Here is a 22,355-nt window from a genome sequence, read left to right as displayed (position 1 = left end):
ACCCTCTTCCTATCTCAGCCAATAGCTCCCTCTGTCACTGTGGGGTCACATTTCCATTTGCTTTTCTATCCCTGAAGTGTGCCAAGTCTCCTGGGCATTGACTTCAGCTTATCCTTCCTCAGGTGCTGTTACATCATGGGCCTGGCTGTCCCACCTCTAGGACTCAATGTCTTACCTAGTCTCTGTGCTGTGGCTCCTGGGAGAACAGACCCAGCTGATTGTCCTGGGGCACAGGGGCTATTGGGATGGTAGATATATAGCAGCCCCCATGGGTTATAGCTGCCCCTGTGAGAGACTGTCAGAGTCAGGAAGTTTCTGGTCATGATGAAACCCACACACTGGTACTAGGCCCACCTGTGCAACTAGCCTCTTGGCTGACTAATGGGTCCTCAAGGACAGCACTGCTGCTGTTTCTGCTATAAGAAATCTAATTCCGTGTCATCCGTGAAGGACTTTTGCAGGCTAGATCTGGTCTCTGTGGATGGAAACTATGTACAGCCTGCTGAATGTCCATGGGTTTCCTCACCGTGTTTCAGTAGGGCACTGACAGACCAAGTTCCATCAAGGCAGGGCTAGTGCTCAATGAGTGGAGCCACGGAGGGTCCATTTCATGGGAGGAATTTGCATTCCTGTCTCATCTTAAAGACTCCCATGATGTTGGCTGGTGCACTGTTGGAAAGGGCTCTAGCTCAGGGGTCTTCCCTGAGTCCACCTCTCCCTCCTGACTCTCCTTCTCTGTTCAGTCAATGATGTCACCCTCCTGCCTACTGGAGACATTTGTACTCATGACCATCAGACCTATTAGAGTTTCCTGAGAAATGACTCCGATCAGACCTTCTCAGTTCCTGGGCACTGACTTCCATTCAGCCCTCCCTCAGGTGCTGTCCCACCACAGCCCCTCCCATCCCAAGTCTAGGGCTCAATGTCTTACCCAGTCTCTGTGCTGTGGCTCCTGTAAGAATAGTTCCAGCTGGGTGTCCTGGAGTTCAGGGATTGTGGGTGCCCCTATTTGGGTTTGTAGATATATAGCAGCCCCTGTGGGTGGGGCTGCCAAAGCCAGGAGGGTTCTGGCATCTTGGTGTCAGGGACCAAGAAGTTCTCATTCTGAGAACATTCTGACCTTTACAATAAGCAGCAGCGCCCCTCCCCCCTCCTGGCTGATAATTCTGACAGTATGGCGCCTATGGTGCCGTCCCTGCTTCTCTTCCGGGACTTCACCTTCCCGCCGTTGCGAACCTCACCTTCCCGCCGGCGCAAACTTGCAGCCTATCAGGAGCCCAATAGAAGAACACAGCCAACCAGGCTGCACCTCGTCATACCCCTCATTCCCTGAGCATATAAATACCCCTGTGTGAACAATAAAAATTTGCAGCTTGATCAGAATTCCTGTCTTGCTGCCTCTCCCTGCGTCTCTTGTCCCTTCATTCCTTCTCTCTTAGGTTTGCCGTTCCGCGTTGATGTCCCGCGGGTTGGGACAGTTGGCGCCCAACGTGGGGCTCGAGCCTTTGTTTGAGAAGCGAACGCTGCCCTCTGGGGAAGACTTGGCCAAGCGGGATTCGAGATCGCCTCGGTGGACACAACCGGGAGTCAGATCCAGGAGGAGAGTGAGGCCAGCGCAAGGTGAGTGACGCACCATGGGACAAGCAGTTTCGTCACATGATTTGTTTCTGACGGGTCTCAAGGAGGCCCTCAAGACTCGGGGAGCGCGTGTTAAGAAAAAGGATTTAAGATCATTCTTTTCATACATAGAGGATTTGTGTCCTTGGTTTCCCCTCGAGGGGTCAATTGATGGTAAAAGGTGGCTCAGAGTAGGAGACTGCCTCAAAGATTATTATGAGACTTTTGGTCCTCAAAAGGTGCCTGTCACTGCCTTTTCTTATTGGAATTTAATTAATGAGATTCTTAAAAGCTCACCCTTTGACAGTAGTACTTTAAAACTTGTAAAGATTGGGGAGCAGGCAATGCAATCCACCTCTCGCCCCCCATCGGCATGCCCTTCGGTTAGTATTCAAATGCCCCCTACTCAGCCTTCTCAGGACCCTGGGACCCTCCCAGACCCCGGGAACCTCCCAGACCCCACCTTACCAAAAAAGTCCCCTAAAAGTCCCCCTAAGATTTATCCGGTTTTAAATCCCTATGATGACGTGACCCCAGAGGAGGAGGCTACCCTGGAGGAGGCAGCGGCTCAATACCATTCTCCAGACCCGCCACCTCTTAAAAATCCACTTCTCTCTTATATATCCCCTGCCTTTTGTGCTCCGGCCCCTCAGGGACCTACTGCCCCCCCAGACATTTTTTCCCCACTTCCCTTGCCTAATCTAACCCCTTTACGCGAGTCTCTCCAACATAGGCGGGAACAAATCCAACTTTTAAAAGAACTAAAAGCCCTTGATGCCGAGCTTCGCTCACTGGCCTTGGGCACGGAGTTAACACAAACTGGCCCAAGACCCCTCAATACTCGTAAGGTGAAGCCACGTGGTCAGCCTGTTCTTGCCTTTCCAGTCACTCGCAGTCAAGCAGATCAGCCCGCACAAACTGAAGCAGAGAATTTAAAAGGAAGTCAGGAAGAGGAATCAGGGGAGGAACAAGAGGTAGAACCAGAGAGGGATCAAGAGGAGGACCAGGAATCAGGGGATGAGGAGGAGCCCACCTCTGGACAGAGTGGAGCCCTTGGTTCTTATAAAAGGCTGAGCCTCCGCTTTCTTGAAAGACTTAAAAAGGCTTGTACACAGTATGGCCCCACTGCACCTTATACACTGGCCTTGCTAGAGAACCATAGTACACAGTGGCTCACCCCTAATGATTGGAAATTTTTGGCCCGAGCCACCCTCAGTGTGAGTGACTTCCTGTTGTGGAACGCAGACTTTAGGGAATACTGTCGGGAAACTGCCCAAAAAAATTCAACCAAGGCTTTCTCTAAATCCTGGACCTATGTTAAACTAGTGGGTAATGCGCCATTTGATACTAACCCTAAACAGGCACGCTTTCCTACTGGGCTCCTAGCACAGGTTCAAACTGCTGGTTTGCATGCTTGGAGACAGCTCCCTCAAAAGGGCTCGGCCACCACCTCCCTAGCAAAAATTCGTCAGGGTCCTGACGAGCCTTACAGTGACTTTGTTGCCCGGCTTAATCTAACTGCGGAGCGCTTACTTGGACCAAGTGAAAACGAGAGCTCCTTTGTAAAATATCTTGCCTTTGAAAATGCGAACCCAATATGTCAAGATGTTCTTCGGCCCCACAAAGATAAAGGGGACCTTTCTGACTTCATTAGGCTGTGTGCCGGGGTAGGAACAGCCCATGCCATGGGTCTCGCTATTGGCGCCGCCTTCACCAAGGCCCTTCACCACCCTGGCCCACGTACTTGCTTTACTTGCAAACAACCTGGCCATTTTGCGCGAGACTGCCCAACAGGGAGACTGGGTCAAGGACCCATATCTCCTCAAACAGGGACTAAACCACCTCCGCTCACCCTTTGCCCTAAATGTGGTAAAGGTCGCCACTGGGCCAAGAAGTGTAGATCCAAGACCAATGCCCTTGGACAGCCTATTCCCTCTAACTTCTCGGGAAACTCCTCTCGGGGCCAGCCCCTGGCCCCGACCACCCCCAGAGCAAACCCAGGGGCAATGTTTGTTCCCTCTCAGACTCCCAACCCAATCCAGGCTCCCTGTCCTTCTCCACAATCACCTCCCTCCAACGTGCTACCCCAGGCAGCGCAGGATTGGACCTCTGTGCCTCCACCGATACAATATTAGACTCTATGCAAGGACCCCAAATAATACCCTCTGGGGTTGTAGGCCCCCCTCCACCTCATATGTGTGCTCTTATTCTTGGGAGAGCTTCTACCACCTTACAAGGTGTTCAGGTCTTCCCTGGCATCATTGATGATGATTACACTGGAGAAATTAAAATACTGGCCACAGCTGTTAACGGAGTAGCTGCCATCCCTGCAGGAACAAAAATTGCACAATTAATACTCCTTCCCCTCAATTCAGGAAATTCACCAGGAAACACAGCCTCTTTAGGTTCCTCTGATGTGTATTGGGTCCAACCTATCTCCCACAAAAGACCCACTCTTACCTTATTTATTGAAGGGAAGAAATTCCAAGGGATCCTAGATACTGGTGCGGACGCCACAGTTATTTCTCAAAAATATTGGCCATCAGAATGGCCCCTCACCTCATCACTAACTGACCTTAAAGGAATAGGGCAGTCAAGAAACCCCTTAGTTAGCTCCAGGGTGCTTAATTGGACTGACACAAAAGATAACACAGGGAATAAAGGAACCGTTACCCCCTTCGTTGTTCCTGATCTCCCTGTCAACCTTTGGGGACGAGACATTCTATGCCAAATGAAAGTTATTCTTGCTAGTCCCGACTCTTTAGTCACTCATCAAATGCTTTGTATGGGCTTTATCCCTGGTACAGGCCTTGGGAGGCTAGGACAAGGACAGGTTGAGCCTGTACAGCCCATACAAAAAACAGACAAATTTGGACTTGGGTATTTGGATTTTTAGTGTCGGTCCCTGACCCTCCTGTACCCCATGCAGACAAAATTATTTGGGAAACTCAAACTCCTGTGTGGGTGGATCAGTGGCCCCTTACCCAAGAAAAATTAGAGGCTGCCTCCATGTTAGTACAGGAACAGTTGACAGCCAGCCATGTGGAACCCTCAACCTCACCCTGGAATACTCCTATTTTTGTTATTAAGAAGAAATCAGGCAAATGGCGCCTTTTACAGGATTTGCGCGCTATCAATAAGGTTATGCGCCCGATGGGGGCATTACAGCCAGGCATCCCTACACCGGTAGCTATTCCTAGGGACTATTATAAAATGGTCATCGACTTAAAAGATTGCTTTTTTACTATTCCTTTACATCCTGAGGACAGACCCTATTTTGCTTTCAGCCTCCCCCGCATCAATTTTCAGGGCCCTATGCAAAGACTTCAATGGAAGGTCCTTCCCCAGGGTATGGCTAACAGCCCTAGTCTTTGCCAAAAATATGTTGCTCAAGCAGTAGACCCTGTGAGAGAGCGGTGGCCACAAGTTTATATATTACATTATATGGATGATTTGTTAATTGCTGCACCTAATACCTATGATCTTAACAATTGTTATTTGGATCTCTATAAAGCCCTTACTGCCTTGGGACTTCAGATAGCCCCTGATAAGGTTCAAACACAGGACCCCTACACCTACTTGGGCCTCAAACTTCAAACTAATCAAATTCAAATCCCTAATATACAATTGCGTGTGGACCATCTCCACACTCTTAACGATTTCCAAAAACTACTAGGGGATATCCAATGGCTAAGACCATATTTAAAACTACCCACCTATGTGCTTTTGCCTCTTAATGATATTTTAAGGGGAGATTCTGACCCTTCTTCTCCTCGAGAGCTTACTCCCGAGGCACGGCAAGCATTAATTCAAGTCACAGAAGCCATCGCTCAACAATTTGTTACACAAATATCTTATAACCTTCCTTTGGTTTTGGTTATATTACACACCCCTCATACACCCATGGGACTATTCTGGCAGCGGGATCCACATTTTAAAAATAAGGGTTGCCCCTTGCTCTGGGTTCATTTGCCCGCCACATCCTCTAAAGTTATTGCTGTCTATCCTGCTCAGGTAGCTTCTATCATTATTAAAGGTCGCTTGCTTTCTCGACAACATTTTGGCAAAGACCCTGATAACATTCTGATTCCATACACTAAGGATCAAATCCAATTTTTGCTACAGACGAGGGATGAATGGGGTATTGCTCTATCAGGCTTTTTGGGAATAATCGATAACCACCTTCCCAATGACCCCCTTTTGCATTTTGCTCAGTTACATCCATTTATTTTTCCTCGGGTTACTCAGAAGGCTCCTATTCCACAAGCCCTTACTGTTTTTACAGATGACTCCAGCAATGGCCGTGCAGCCTTTGTTGTTGATAATCAGCCTACCACCTTTGACACTGCTTATCCATCAGCACAGCTTGTAGAATTGTTTGCTATAACATGTCTTTATGACATTTTTTGATAAACCTATTAATATTTATACAGACAGTGCTTACATTGCCCATTCTGTGCCCCTATTGGAGATTTCACCCGCCATTAAGGCTTCCTCCAACGCAGCCTTTTTGTTTAACCAGCTTCAACAACTAATTCAGGCTAGAAAACATCCATTTTTCTTAGGACACATTAGAGCACATTCTGATCTTCCCGGTCCCCTATCACGGGGTAATGCTCAGGCTGATGCAGCCACTCGGTCCCTTTTCCCAGTTCTTATTGGATCCATCCAAGAGGCCACAGATTTACACAAACTTCACCACTTAAATTCTCAGAGCCTTCGGTTACTCTGTAAAATTACCAGGCAACAAGCAAGGGAAATTGTAAAAGCGTGTCCTGCTTGCGTTGTCTCCCTTCCTATTCAACATCTGGGTGTTAACCCTTGAGGATTACTGCCCAATCAGATTTGGCAGATGGATGTTACTCACTTTCCTGAATTTGGGAAAACAAAGTACATACATGTTTCCATAGATACCTTTAGTGGCTTTATTTTTGCATCACCGCATTGCGGAGAAGCTACCAAGGATGTCATTTCTCATCTTGTCTCAGCCTTTTCCATAATGGGAAAGCTAGCACATATTAAGACAGATAATGGCCCTGCATATACCAGTACCAACTTCAAACAGTTTTGTGCCACTCTTCAAATCTCTCATACTACTGGAATTCCATATAACCCTCAAGGTCAAGGCATTGTGGAACGTGCACACCTCACCTTAAAAACCTGGCTTACCCGCCTTAAGGCCTCTTCCCTTGCATTTACCACTCCCAGGGATCGCCTTAATCATGCCTTATTTGCTCTTAACTTTCTTACCCTAGACAATGAAGGACATTCGACCGCAGACAGACATTGGCATCCCTCTTCTAATTCTGCTCGCCCATCTGTTATGTGGCGCGATCCTTTAACAAATAAATGGAAAGGCCCAGATCCCGTCCTCATTTGGGGACGAGGCTCAGCTTGTATTTTAGATCAAGAACAAGCAGCCCCAAGATGGTTACCAGAACGCCTGGTCAAACAGGTCAATGATTTACCACAACCCAGGGACGGAAACCTTCCCCCTGAGGATGAATCTTCCTCTCTTATAGATGCAGCCGACAATCTATGCGAAAAATCCCCTGAATGACAGACCCTGTGACTGCACACCATTGCTTCTCTGGATAATGGCTGCCTGTTCACTGCTCTCCCACAGCCATGCAGGACTTGAGGACCCTGCTAAGGTCCCCTCCTTTGCTTGCTGCTTATTGTATCTATAGGTCCTTTGATATTCAACAAGATCATGGCTTTTCTTAAAGCTCAAATTGAGGCTATACAGGCGAAACCTATTCAGGTTCATTACCATCGACTGGAGATGATGGATCGTGATGGTGATCTTAAAAGACCATCACCCCTGTGAGCTGAACTGGACAGCCAATGACGGGTAAGATTCGTAAGAGCTCATACCAACCTAAGACAGGAAATGAGGGCTAGAGCCTCATTATCCAATGACGGGTAAGGATGTTGCTCTATCACGGACAACCTAAGACAGGCGCAGTTCCCGAGGGATTGTCACTCCAGCCCTATACCTGTTCAGGCAAGCTGTGCCCCGTCTCGCCACATAACCTCTATCACCCCCTTAAAATATGGCTATCGAAAAATGGTCAATAATTTTATATAAGAAAGGGGGAAATGTCAGGGACCAAGAAGTTCTCATTCTGAGAACATTCTGACCTTTACAATAAGCAGCAGCGCCCCTCCCCGCTCCTGGCTGATAATTCTGACAGTATGGCGCCTATGGTGCCGTCCCTGCTTCTCTTCCGGGACTTCACCTTCCCGCCGTTGCGAACCTCACCTTCCCGCCGGCGCAAACTTGCAGCCTATCAGGAGCCCAATAGAAGAACACAGCCAACCAGGCTGCACCTCGTCATACCCCTCATTCCCTGAGCATATAAATACCCCTGTGTGAACAATAAAAATTTGCAGCTTGATCAGAATTCCTGTCTTGCTGCCTCTCCCTGCGTCTCTTGTCCCTTCATTCCTTCTCTCTTAGGTTTGCCGTTCCGCGTTGATGTCCCGCGGGTCGGGACATCTTGCCTCTGCAGAAACCCACAGATTGGTACATGGCCCCCTTGTGCAAACATTCTTCTTGTTTCATTACTTGGTAATGAAAGTAATGGGTACTCAACTGCTGTTGTAACTCTAACTGCTACTGTTCTAACAGACCTAAGGCATCCTGTGTCAACCAGAGCTTTCCCTGTTGATCTGGAATCTGTTGAAGAATATATCCTGGCTGCAGAGTGACCAGAGATTTGACAATTCTGCATAAGGCTAGGCCAAGAACCAAAACACAAAACAACAGTGCCAGGAAAGGCTGCTTGCACAGTAGAAGCCCAAGTTCCCCTTTCATTTTTAGTCTTCTTGGCAGTTTGTCACACACATGTTCTCCATCTCCTTACTTCCTTCTGCAGTAAACTGGTTTTTAAAAAATTTCTTTCAGCTCAAAATTCTGTAGGTAAGTGAAATAATTTGTTACATATAACATATAATGCTATATATTAGGATTATAGCATATAAATTTGTTATATATAAAATTATTAAAATAATTTGTTATATATATTCAAGGTCCTCCCCTGCATTCCTCTTTTCTAGGATTCACGTTTTCTGGTGTTAAGTATTGCCCTGAATATTATGTTCACTTTTTGAACAGTTGAATCACCTTAAAGTAGAAGAAAACCATTCTGTTGAATTTGTCCCAGAGTGAACACTTGGTGTGATAAAGGATTCCAATATAGCACTTAGTATTCCTGCATTCTTCTCAGTCTGTGCTTTTTTCCACAAAATAATGAGCCTTCAATTGTCTGTGATATTAGAAAGAAGATTCTTATTTGTAAAAAAAAAACCAAACCAAACCAAACCAAACCAAGCCAAACAAACAAACAAAAACCCCCAAAAACCAACTTTATGGACTGGGCTCTGTGCTCCTGAAAGGAGAGATGTGTCACCATGCATAGTTTCATACATAAAACACACTTTTTCTTGGTCCCCAGAAAAGCATTGGAAAAATAAATGAACACTGAATTTTATTACAATGTGATAGAGGTGACAACACTGGTCTGAGCATGTTTTTGGGGCATCAGGGATGAAGGTCATCCCCTCATGGACAAGGAAGGATGCCAGAAGGAAAGTCTCTTGAAGTGCTGTAAAGGTGGGCAGGTGTTTGCAGAGGCTTTTGGGAGTCTAGGGAGAAGAGGAGTGTTCTGGGGAAAGGGTGTGGTGTGGGAATTGCTCAGGGTGGTGGCGTGAACTGCGGGGCAGGGAGATCTGCGTGCTAAGAGAGGCTAAATCTCTGCTCCAGCTTCCAGATTAGAAAACTGGACTTAGACCCTTCGATAGAATCAAACACCATTCCAGCCAAATTAGTCCACTAATGCTTTAGTACCTTTCTACCTTCCTGTCATCTGGAAATGCAATCGTTTTATTATTAGTGTCCTTACATAAGTTGGGACACAATTGTGACCTGATAGGGGCTGTCACAGCAAAATCAAAATACACATCAGGCCTGAAACATTCTTGAGAAGAAAAATGTATTTTTAAGTAGGCCTTAGAAATAGTTTTACCCTTGCTTAAATTGCCAACACAAGTGAAACTCAACTTGGGTCAATTCTGTAAATATTGACATCAGAAATTAAACAAAATTTGCCAACCCTAAGCAACCAGCTATCATATTATTATGTAACAACAAACTTTTTACCAAGGTAAACTAAAAAATGTGTTTTTGTAACCAATCGAATAATTTATTTCACTTGCACATATCCCAGTAAATGTTTGCCTCTGAGGCTTTGTCATCCAGACACTAACAACTTTTAGTTTTGTGTTTCCCAGTGCGTGAATTACTTCTTACTCGAATAGGCTGTTTAAAATTCTATGGTGCCTCAGTTTTCTTTTTTAACAGTTTGGTGTCAAAAAAGTGGAACCTGGGTAGGCATGGTGGGCACAGTCCAGTAATCCAGCTATTTGGGAGGTTGAGGCAGAAGACAGAAAATTCAAGGCCAGCCTGGGCAACTTTGTGAGATGCTGTCCCAAAATAAAAAATAAAAGTGACGGGGGATGTAGCTCAGTAGTAGAGTGCCCCTGGATTCAATCCCACCAAAAGAGAAAAAAAGAGTGGGATCTAAAGGGGACCTCATAAGTCCCTGGAGCAACAAGTAACCAGGTGTAGGTATGCTCACAGTTTTCTTGCTTTGTCTGATAGGCTCTCTGCAAGATCCAGCTCTGCAACTCGAGTCCTCAGCTCTCTGAGTTTATTTTATTCATTTTAGAACCTTTGTACTCTCTCTCTCTGTATTTCTCTGTTTCTCTCTGTCTCTCTTTTTCTACTGAGATGATTCTCTCCCTGGTGTGTCCATGACCAGCTGCTTCTGTTATGGGGCACAACTTAAGAACAGACTGGGGCTGGGGAGATAGCTCAGTTGGTAGAGCTTGCCTTGCAAATACAAGGCCCTGGGTTCGATACCCAGCACCACCAAAAACAAAAAACAAAAACAAAAACAAACAAAAAAAAAGACAACAACCTAGATTCTTTGGGCTGGGGTTGTGGTTCAGTGGCAGAGCGCTTGCCTAGCATGTGCGAGGCACTGGGTTCAATTCTCAGCACCGCATATAAACAAATAAGTATACAAAATAAAGGTCCATTGCCAACTAAAAATATTAAAAAAAAAAGAAAGAACAGACTGATCACTACTGAGAAGTCCAAATTTGAGAGTCTTTATTAAGTCGGCCAGCTGACTGTCTCACACAATGCCCCAAAAAATGGCTATTGGGAGAACAGCCCTGACCACAGGGTTGTAGGGGTTCTTATACCAAAAATCACGTTAATCATAAATGTCTGTTGCTATGATTAAAAAATACACATTAACATCATGAGATAATCGACAGAGGAGGAAGTGGGTCAAAATGATCCTTACCTAGGTACAAACTAAAGAATGGTTACTAACATTCATACAATCACTGTTCACATGGTACATTGTGTAGGAGCAATAGGGATCAAAAGAGAGCAATTTTTCCTTACATAGGAATTATCACTCTGTATTGTTAAACATGTCACACTAAGTAACTGATGATGGGTACAGAGGTGGGGTGTTCCCATGGGAGAAACTTATTTCCTACATAACATGGAGTCTCAGAGCAAAATGGAGTCTGTTCAGTCATTTCCCTTAGAGTCTGGCTTATAACATTCTCATGGAGCCAGATCTGTCAGCCCTATCACACTTACCATTCCGTTCAGATTTCCTTCCCTGGGTTGGGCCCTTCCTGTTCATGTTCCGTGGAGTAATTTCCACAACAAATTCAGAACCTCTACGTTTTCCTGCTCTGTGTAATTTTCCTCCTGACACTTAATACAACTCTGTGTGCTCTAGTACCACACAGCACCTGGAGAGCAGGAACCTGTCTATTTTGCTCTGTCGCCCCCTAGAACTGGGTCAGGAACATAGCGTCTGGTCACTAGGTGTTTGCTGGATGATGGAATGTATGGATGAATGAATAAAAGATGAAGGTGCTTCTTTTTGGGCCTGTAGATATACAATAGCCCCCATGGGTGGGGCTGCCAGAGCCAGGAGGATTCTTAGGTCTTGGTCACGCAGAAACCCACACATTGGTACACAGCCTACCTGTGCAACCAGCCTTTTTGTTTGATCATTTGGTTTACTAATGGATAATCCAGGACAGTACTGCTGCAGCTTCTGTTATGACATATTTTGTCACTGTGTTTCAGTAGGGCACTGAAAGACCAAGTTTCATCAAGGCAGGGCTAGTCTCAATGAGTGGAGCCAGGGAGGGCCCACTTCACAGGAAGAATTTGCATTCTTGTCTCATTTTAAAGACTCCCATAGTGTTGGCTGGTGCACTGAGTCTCTACTGCAATGTGTCAGCTAGAGTTGAGTAGCAGCTGCCTGTGTTGGAAAGGGCTCTAGACCAGGGGTATTCCTGAGTCCACTTCTCCCTCCTGATTTTTCTTCTCTCTTTCAGCCAGTAATGTCACTCTCCTGGTTCCTGGAGGCTTTTTTTTTTTTTTTTTACAATGAGAATTGTTACAGTTTCCTAGGAAATGACTCAGATTATGCCTTCCCAGTTCATACTCACATTCTTTAAACTTGTATTCACAGCATACTCATAAAATTCATTGGATTATTTCTTGGATAAGTTTGCTGTGTACATTCCCAACTACCCTCATTTACCTTCAGAACAGTACAAATGACCTAGTTTTATGTTGAAGGCTTTCAGGAGAGAATCTCTTTTTACGAGGCCTGAATAATTATAGGCCTATGTTAATCAAAACATACTGTAACTTAGGTATTTGTGTGTGTGTGTGTGTGTGTGTGTGTGTGTGTGTGTGTACTGGGGATTGAAACCAGGGCCTTCTGAGTGCTAGGCAAATACTCTACCATGGAGCTACATCCCAAGCCCCACTTCAATGAAATTTTAATCTCTAAAAGAAGAGGTCCTGCCCACTGGCTGCTCTGAAAACCCATCTTTGCATTGTCCAGCTCCTTGCTCGCCGCAACCACCTCCACCGCCGCGGACTCTGGCAGCTTTATCACCAGTCCCTGAACTCTCGTTTCCTCCTTAACCCACTGCTCACCATCGTGCCCCATGTCAGATGCGGCCGTGGACACCAGCTCTGAGATCACCACCAAGGGCTTAAAGGAGAAGAAGGAAGTTGTGGAGGAGCCAGAGAATGGAAGAGATGCCCCTGCTAATGGGAATGCTAATGAGGAAAATGGGGAGCAGGAGGCTGACAATGAGATAGATGAAGAAGAGGAAGAGGGTGGTGAGGAAGAGGAAGAGGAGGAGGAGGAAGGTGATGGTGAGGAAGAGGATGGAGACGAAGATGAGGAGGCTGAGGCAGCTACGGGCAAACGGGCAGCTGAAGATGACGAGGATGATGATGTTGATACCAAGAAGCAGAAGACCGATGAGGATGACTAGACAGCAAAAAAGGAAAAGTTAAACTAAAAATAAAAGGCCGCTGTGACCTATTCACCCTCCACTTCCCGTCTCAGAATCTAAACGTGGTCACCTTCAAGTAGAGGAGGCCGCCCGCCCACCCACCGCGAGCCGTGCCACCCACCGCAGGCCGTGCCACCTGCGGGTGACACGCGCTCCCCCACCCAACCAAACCACAACGTGAATTTGCAACAGGGGAGGAAAAAAAGAACCAAAACTTCCAAGGCCCTGCTTTTTTCCTAAAAGTACTTTAAAAAAGGAAAATTTGTTTGTATTTTTAATTTACATTTTATGTTTTTGTACATGTTGTTAGGGCTCAGCCATTTTTAATGATCTCGGATGACCAAACCAGCCTTTGGAGCGTTCTCTGTCCTACTTCTGACTTTACTTGTGGTGTGACCATGTTCACTGTATTTCAAAGGAGAAAAAATACCTTGTAAAAAAAGCAAAAACAACAACAAGAAGAAACCGATCTTATTTCGAGCATTCCAGTAACTATTTTCTGTATGTACTTTAGCTGTACTATAAGTAATTGGTTTGTATGAGATGGTTAAAAAGGCCAAAGATAAAAAGTTTTCTTTTTTTTTTTTTTTTTCCTTTTTTTGTCTATGAAGTTGCCGTTTGTTTTTTTGGCCTGTTTGATGTATGTGTGAAACAATGTTGTACAACAATAAATCGGAATTTTATTTTGCTGAGTTGTTCTAACAAAACCAAACAAAAGCAAAAACAAATAAACAACCCCCCCCCAAAAGGTCCTCTTTCCATGGGCTGTTTGCTGTTTTATTTGCATAACCTCTATCACAACCTAATTTAATGGTACATTTTCAGACCATGTTCATGCTTCCATTGAGAGAAATAGCCAGAATTATGCCTTACTAAGTTATTTTTTAAAAATTGATAAGCATCATATTTTCCCAGAAAAAGACTTCTGCATTTGTAGTAAGTATTTATCCAAAAGAACTAAAATCAGCTTACTATAGTGATACAGGAACATCAAAGTTTATGGCAGCACAATTCATAATAACCAAGTAAGGGAACCAGCCCAGGTGCCCATCAGAAGATGAATGGATGAAGAAAATGTGGTATATACACACAATGGAGTTTTAGTCTGTAAATGAAATTATTGTATACATTTTGTGTCACAGTGATGTAGAATGTAGCTTTGGTAACATCTTGTCCAGGTACCAGTCCTGATGCTGAATGAAACTTTTATGGTATGAGTTGGTCAGCTATTCATCCTCTATGTCTCTGTTTTCTAATCTGCTCAATAGTGATTATAGTAAACACATACACAACAGGTTTGTAGGTGAAATGGTGTGAGTGTGTGTGTGTAGCATAAAGCAATGCACAAGGCAAACATCGCCTTACTAAGGAGCGTCAGCCTTGCTCATCCAGGTGTTAGTATGGAGGGCAGTACTGCTCTGCCCCCTGTGATGTTTACCAGGACCAAGAACATGCTTCTTTGTTTTCCTTATGCTAAAGGTGAAGGTATTTATTAGATCTAGAACTCAGTGTTGCATTTCTCTTTGACCAAGCCTTGTTTAGATGGACAGCAGTCCATTCTGTTAAGAGTATCTATTTCTCAGGAATCTTTACCCAAACTGAGATAGAAGAAATCAACTTTCAGCATCTTACATTTGTTCATGATATCAGAACAGAGAAATAAATGATCACAAGAATTATGCCTTCCATCAAGTTGATAGTAAATTTGAGGAATCCTCTTAGGAAACAGCTAGAGAATGCTTTCAAAATGTTGAGACTACAGTACATGCAGGGTGTAGTCTCTTTTTTGTATAAAATTAAATGAATTTGGCCAAATCATTGACCTTGAACTTCATTTATTCTCTACCATCCTTGGTTCTTCTGTTTTTCTCTGAAAGTATTTTTTAAGGTAGAATTGTTTAGGTTACAGCTCTAGATAAAGCTGAATACAATAATTATAGAATATTTACAACAGATGGGAAATGAGATGATTGTTAGTGAGTATTTTAAAGATATTTTAAAATACTCATTAGGTATTTACTTAAATATGAGAGAACAATGAACACATCAGTTCATAATTTCATGTATATTATGCTTAGGACCAAGATGTGCAAAAGCATGAATTGATAAAAATAGAGAACAGGAGAATAAGGTCTGACTTCTGGGACCCTGAGATAGAGTTGGGCTTGCTTAAGTCAATACTTGCCTGAATTTGTCAATTTGTGCTGGTCCATTTTTTTTCCCCTCAACATCAGTAATTACCATGGACATTTAAAAATAAGTAGTGCCAATTCTTCAGAGAGATCCTTGGACGCTTACACTGTCAAGGTACGTTCTTTCTCCAAAACCAGGATATTTTCCTGCCTGGAGCCCCATCTCTTACTCCACCAATTTCAGTCTCCTACTTGCCTTCCCTCAATAAGGACAAATTTGAACTGAGGTGTGGCTATGTTAGAGAGCTTGCCAAGCATGCATCAGGCCCTGGATTCTATCCTGTATCTGCCAAAATTAAAAAAAAAAAAAAAAAAAGAAAAGAAAAAGAAAAAAAGAGGAAGGAACTTTGTTGTCTGTCCAAAGTGCTTGGACTCTTAAAAATGCCAGATTGGATTTTGACTTACATCTCCAATATCCACAAACCATATGTTTTTGTTTTCTTCTTTATGCCAGGTTAGAATAATTAAAATTATTTATACATACACAAACATAACAAGTCTGATGGTGGATCACCTTGGATCTTGACTACAGGCGAAGATCTGGGAGAGTGGAGGAGAGAGTCACCTACAGGACAGTGTTGTGAGGTTTAATAAGAATGCTTTGAGTGAAATTGGCACACCTATGTGGTTTTGGGTGCCTTCTAAAGCTCAAAAGAAAATAATAATGCTGAGATATTTTAGGCTATATAACCCCTGTCAAACAAAGCTTCTCTTTGAGTATAATGACTTTTGGCCAGAAGCAGGTGAAGGAAAGGAACTTCATTAGAGATAGTCATGGACAGGAACTACCATGCTATTATTTGTTGACTGAGAGGTGTTAACCAGTCCTATAATCCAGATGATTTTCCTTGGAATAACCTCAAAGTCTTTTGTGCTGATCTTCTCTCTTACTCAATTGAATTACAGCTTGGAACAATAGACCTTTGCATCCTCTTTATAGTAAAATGAATTAAAAATTTTTTTGTGTAGTCTTAAAATAATAATACAATCTGTGTATAAGAATAATTTTATTTCAGATACTCATGTTTTTCTGCTTTAATTCACAATGGTTTAGGAAAATCAGTTTTACACAGACAATGCATAAATGTCAACAAGTTTCCTATTTATCTTTTCCTACACATATTTTACATATTGGTAAAAGTAGAGTAATTTATCAAGCTCATTAAGAAAATTAATGATAGAACTGGGTATTTAAAAAACATCTTCTTGATCAATAAAAAAGAAATCTTGCTCTGAGAATTCTATTATTGTTGTATGCGATTTAAAAAGATGGATCCGGGGAGCTAATATACAGAAATATGTACAACACATTTACTAAGAGAGGAGATTTGAAGTATTCCCAACACACATACAAACCAGAAAAAAAAAAAAAGAGGAAGAAGGAGGAGAAAGAGAAGAAGGAGGAGGAGGAGAAGACAGAGGAGAAGGAGAAAAGGTGCTGGGATGTAGCTTAGTACTAGAGCACTTACGGAGCATGTGCAAGGCCCTGCGTTCAATATCTAGCATCTCGCACCACACACACACACGAGTGTGAAAGAGATATACATCACTTAAGGGCCAACTCAGTGAAAATGACTAAGGCATTAAGAAATGTGCTTCTGTATTCTCTTTTCTGTTTGCCAGCCAAATGAAATGAACTAGAGAACAGCAGAAGCACCAGGTGGAAGCAGTCTGTGTCCCCAAATAACCACATGGAGCAAGGCTGCCTGCCAATGAGCAGACATTGGATCTTTATGTGAACAGATACTGTTTTCTATTTTATGTATACTCTGGTAGAATAAACTCTCACTTTTTTCTGAGAGTGTCTTGTCTATTCTCGTATTTTTGCATATCCTTTAGGATCAGCAAGTTTCTTTAAAAAAAGTGGTTGGGAATTCCTCCCCTGCTCTGGAAGTTTCTCAAGATTTAAGACTCTTCCTCTCCTTTAAAACAAGAATTCATGGCAAGAATCTTAAAGATGAATTTATATACAGATTTTGGTGGAAAGTAAGAAGCTGCAATGCAGTGCAACATAATGTTAAGACAAGCAGGGAGATGTCCTAGCTCCTCTTCTGGAACAGGAAAGTTGACCAGGAAAGAGAAGCAGCAGTGTGGAAAGGAGGTGTCAGTGCTCAGGGATAGTCTTGCCATTTCCTCACATTGTTCTATTGGGAACACAAACACATGCCAGTTGTAGAAGTCAGGAACTCTTGAAATTGCTTTGGTGTACCTGGGGGGTGGGTGTACCTGGGGGGTGGGTCTTGAGCAAATCTTGTTCTGCTCAGTTCCACACAAGGCACCTGTCTCACATATTAGAAGTCTTAAGAGATGGGAACTGTTTGTGCAGGCAGCCTGAGCATAGCTCCCTCTTTTTCACTTGATATATTCTTCCTTCATTGATCACAGCTCCAAGAATCAGGACAGCAAAGGTTCCCACATGGGAAGGTGGGCTGAGGAAGTAGCTCCCATCTCAGGGTCAGGGTCTCAGGCAGCCCCTCATGCTGCACATGGTCTGTTTCTCCCCAGAAGGCATGGCAACAACTACTCATTTCTAGAAGGTTCCATTCCCTGCAGGCCTGTTCTCCAAAAGTTCCATGCCCTGAATCTGATCCCTCATTCCACTGCCAAGTCTTCACAGGGTAGGAACTCAGGACCCAGCACCTGTAGGGGACCACACCATCACAGATGGGGTGATGGCCATTTTTCTCTTCTCTACACTGAGATATAAAAAGAAAATTGATTTTATTTGGTTTTACATCAGCAAATGTTAATCTAAACAGTTTATTTGCATGTCCTTTTAGGGTTTTCAATTATTAAACCAAATTTGGTCTAAAGGGATCTCCCTAGGCAAGTCATTAATTGGCAAATTGCAACCTAACTTACTGTGTGAACTGGCTGAAAGAACACTAAAAATTGGGAGTAAATGTTCAAGTCCCAGCCAATCCTAGTAGTCAAGTCTCAAACACAGGTGACCAATTGTTTAAACTGCTCAAATAAGACAAACATGAGAGTAACCAATTCAGTTTTTCTGTATCTCACTTCTGTTTTTTGTACCTCACTTGTATTTTCTGTACATAAATGTTTTCAGATCGCATGGCAGAGCGGATTTCTTTGAACTTGCTCTTGTTCTGAGGGCTTCCTGATTCTAGACTCACAAATAAAAGTAAATTAAGATCCACAAAATTAGACTTCTTGTAGGTTTGTCGTTTAACACAGTGATGCCCACAAATAGTTTTTTTTCCCAATTTCATACTTTTTATGTTATCAGAGAAGGATCTAATCTTATTTTTTTTCCAAATGAATCATCACATTCTTCAACTAATGAGTAATTTACCATTCCCCTTGCCCAGTTTGAACTGTCTGCATTATGAGATTTACTAAACTGCCATTACACACTTAATTCTGGAGTCTTCTATTTTAATTATATTTTGTCTTCTGTGCGATTAATACACTGTGATAATGGTGAGGATAACTGTCAATAGCAGTTATTAAACTGTTATGTAAGGATCACAAAATCAGATTAAAGAGAAGCAGGTGGTCTTGAGGGCTGTTTCCTCAATGCCCTGGGAAAGTTCTATGAATGAGCTCATGCCACAGTGACCAGAAAGCAAAGCCTGTCAGATAGATACAAGGTCTTTCTCTCCTTTGAACTGTTGGACAAGTACTATCAAATTGTTCTATGGACTCTTTATCTCTACCTTCATGATGATTCTCCATCTTTCTGTAAAAATGTTCTTTCATGTTCAATTTATTAGAAAACATTTTCAAGTAAGCAAAATGTTCATCTTAAACTAAATCTCCTCATGTAAATATTTGTTGATTATGCTAAATATTCTCAAGCAACTGCCACTAATCATAATTACTTATGTTTTTGGTTGTCTTTGAGTAGTCTCTCACACTATAAAGGTAACTTTCTCCTCAAGATTTTTTTTCCTGGAGAATAAATTTCTAAATCTTTACTTGTTCTGCTGCTTGCCATATATCTTCTTCAAAAAGTTAAGATAAGATACAGAACATTGGTTTGAATTAGAGCCCTACTACTTATGAGGAATAAGACCCAGTACACAGCGCTTGGGTGATTTGAGTATACCATAGGATGGTATGTTTTATGCCCAATGACTTTTATGCAAATGCTGGGGCTCAAAATACCACGCTCCAAAGCATCATAAGGTGCTGAGTACTTTAAACTGAAGGACATGGAAAAGTCTCAGAATCAAGGTTTCTGTGAGTCCCCTGCCCCTCTTTCTCTTCTAAAGCAATCATAGAAACCAGAATTTCTCTTCCTCCAGATTGGTAATAGAAACTAGAACTCTTTTTCCCAAAGCGAGCCAGAAAATGGAGATTTTTCTACAGCATCTCCTTCATTTCTGAAGGTTCCTGTGTTTTGTGAAACTCTGATTACATAGATTTGCTAGCTTCTTTTGTTACCCTTCTTCTGTTGTAAGAGTATCATGAGGAAAGGCAACATCCCTTTTTACCCCTCCAAAAGGCTGTGGACACATCAAACTGAGAAATCTGCAGAAGTGGTCATGATAAAACATACTTATCAGAATTGTTGCATAAATTACAATTGTTACAGGAATTACAGCAAAGTAAAATTTAAAAAGAAGCAGTTCTTCTTTTCTTGGCTTCTTGGCCAATTATGAAACACATAGAAATTAAAGGATATTGAGATCTAGGTGTTAGATCTCAACCCGGTTTCTTTCCATGGATTTGTCAGCTTTTGCCCTCTAATTAGGCAAAAAAACTTTTGAGGTCAGTCTTCAAGGTGACCTATCAAGGCAAGAGCTATGAAATTCACCACATTATACCTTTTATGAGTGATTACATATGTAACTCCTGACACCCTCATTAGCAGGCTCCCTAACTTAGCTGATTTTAGAATTCTGGGAAAATATATTTACTAATTTCTTCCCTTACCTTACTGAAATACAGACCTGAGTCCCATGCAGCCTCTTTCATAAAGAAAACATTTAAAGTTTTTATGGTGAAGAAAAAAAATGTGATCTATATAAAAGTAATAAATTTTTTATCTAAATTCACTAACAACTGCTTGTAACAAAAATTTAGGCTTGATTAGATTAACAATTCTCAAACGAAAGCCTCATTAGCAAACGAAATATTTCTTTCTACCTAAACATGTATGCATTAACTGTCACCCATGAAATCACACATGGGCTCAAACACACAAATAAAGCATAATTAGGGGCTGCAAGGCAGAGAATGTCAGAGATGAGAGATTGTTAGTCCATCTCCTCACTTTAGAGATGAGAAGAGGATGTAGTGATATATCAAGCTCTGAAAGCAAACTTTTGAAAAACAGGCACCAAACCAGAGGTTTCTGCATGCTTGAATGATGTCATAGGTGCTCTGTGTGATGCTGGTAAACATTTTGGGTGGGAAATAGTAAGCATGAAATCAGACTTACTTGGCAAGGTGTTTCAGATCAATGACCTTTACCCAGAAGTCTAGGAAGAAAATATCCACAATGTCACTTCTACAGGATTAGAGGAAGGAGAGAGGCAGTGGAGTTTCCATTCTTTTCTAGGAATACTCACCTCTGAGAAGGACATATCATTTTCTGTGGATGCCACCTGCTCTGCAGAAAACCCTTCCCTGGGACTCCCAGGTATTCAAAAAAGGAGTCGGAATATTAAACCCAGAGACAGAAGGCTCACACACCCATCACCCAGAAACCCTGAGCTCCAGAAATTGGGACGTTTCCTGATAATGGATCCTATATGTGGTAGATTTGGGAATCTTTATCCCAAGGCAGAGAAATATGTGGGGGAAATATAAACTTAAGTCCCTTGGAATTCAAATGCTTACATTTTAAAAACCAGTGTTTAAAACAGGCATATGTATTTAAGGAAGTGGAAACAGTTCCTAAGATGCAGGCATATGGCTTGTCAGTTTCCTTCTGTGTTAGGCCATTGTAGAAAGAGGTTGGCGGTGATGCCTGCCTCACTGCACAGGGCTGTGTTGAGCAGCAGATGGTCTGCTAGATGCAAACACTGAAGAAATGAAAGCTTTTAGGTTAACTGGTCTGCTTAGGTAAGAAGCAAGTGTTGTTTTAGTGTTTGGAAATAACCTTGTATGGCAGGGGCTCCTTTATGACAAATCACTTTTCCATTCCACTCCTCACCTCTTACCCAGGGAAAAGTAGGGGCATGAGGTGAAGTAGGATGTAGGGATATTTGTGGTGAGTGCATAGAAAGTGAAGATAGAAGCAGAAGAGAATTGCCAACTTTAAGTGTCTGGATCAAGAAGGACCCAAAATTCTTAGAAACAGGTATCTTGGGGAAAGGGACGTGGCTTACTCTCTGACCTTGCTCTTTCTGTGACCTGCTTTCACAGGGAACATGAAACTGATGTGGACCCTCCTTCCTCTTCTTCTCCTAGACCTAACTGTCTTCACTCCAGCCCTGCCCTTCTCAAAACGACATATAGACAATCCCAAGTCGTTGGTCCCTGGAGGAAACCGCCGATATTGTGATGTGATGATGAGGCGCCACTGGCTGATTCACAAGGGTAAATGCAAGCAGATCAACACCTTCATTCACGAGAATCTGTCCACGATCGAGGATTTCTGCAGAACTCCACCAGTGCCCTGTATCAACAGCCCTTCTATGAACAATTGCCACGACAGCACTCATGATGTCAGTGTCACTGACTGCTTCGCCAGCGCAGGAGCCCGACCCCCTCATTGCCACTACCGCAAGAAGGATTCCACCAGGTCCATCCGTGTGGGCTGTGAGAAGGGGGAACCTGTTCACCTGGACGGCTAGGCTCTTCCTAAATCTGACATGGGACTTGCACCTTACACCTTTAAATCTCTGAGGCCCTGTCAGTCTTTCCTGTAAAGGCTTCTTCCCTTGCTTGTGGACGCCTCATTGCTCCCGCGCGCATGCGATTCTGCATTTCTCTCACAGACTCTCCTCCCCACCCCATGTCCCCCATCCCTGACATTGTCGGGTTTTTGATGCAGGATAAGGTATGAGTGGAGGGTTGCGGGGACGCAGTCCGAATAACGGAGACCTACTCTGAGAAAGCCTTGCTCTCACCGAGCTGCTATGCAATCCCGGACTCAGTGGGCTATGTCCATGAGCTGCTCTGCCCACCCAACTCCCCAGGCCTCCCGGGGGG

At 43.2% G+C, this 22,355-nt stretch overlaps 2 protein-coding genes across 2 annotated transcripts; both read left to right on the top strand.

The window, feature by feature from the left end:
- The first annotated feature begins 12,681 nt into the window (after window positions 1-12,681).
- Window positions 12,682-13,138, top strand: LOC124978100 (prothymosin alpha-like). The gene has a single exon (XM_047542176.1). The coding sequence runs from the start codon at window positions 12,682-12,684 to the stop codon at window positions 13,015-13,017; it is 336 nt and encodes a 111-aa protein (XP_047398132.1). The 3' UTR covers window positions 13,018-13,138.
- An 8,433-nt stretch (window positions 13,139-21,571) lies between these two features.
- LOC124976504 (ribonuclease 4-like) lies at window positions 21,572-21,997 on the top strand. Its single transcript, XM_047539368.1, has one exon. The coding sequence runs from the start codon at window positions 21,572-21,574 to the stop codon at window positions 21,995-21,997; it is 426 nt and encodes a 141-aa protein (XP_047395324.1).
- Window positions 21,998-22,355: the final 358 nt, after the last annotated feature.

This window comes from Sciurus carolinensis, chromosome 2 (genome assembly GCF_902686445.1).
Source record: "Sciurus carolinensis chromosome 2, mSciCar1.2, whole genome shotgun sequence".
NCBI lineage: Eukaryota > Metazoa > Chordata > Mammalia > Rodentia > Sciuridae > Sciurus > Sciurus carolinensis.
The sequence above is the reverse complement of the archived record's forward strand: the minus strand, read 5'-3'. Positions and strand labels throughout refer to the sequence as shown.

Coding starts and splice junctions, on each gene's coding strand:
- LOC124976504 (XM_047539368.1), top strand. CDS start 21,572: ATGAAACTGATGTGGACCCTCCTTCCTCTTCTTCTCCTAGACCTAACT.
- LOC124978100 (XM_047542176.1), top strand. CDS start 12,682: ATGTCAGATGCGGCCGTGGACACCAGCTCTGAGATCACCACCAAGGGC.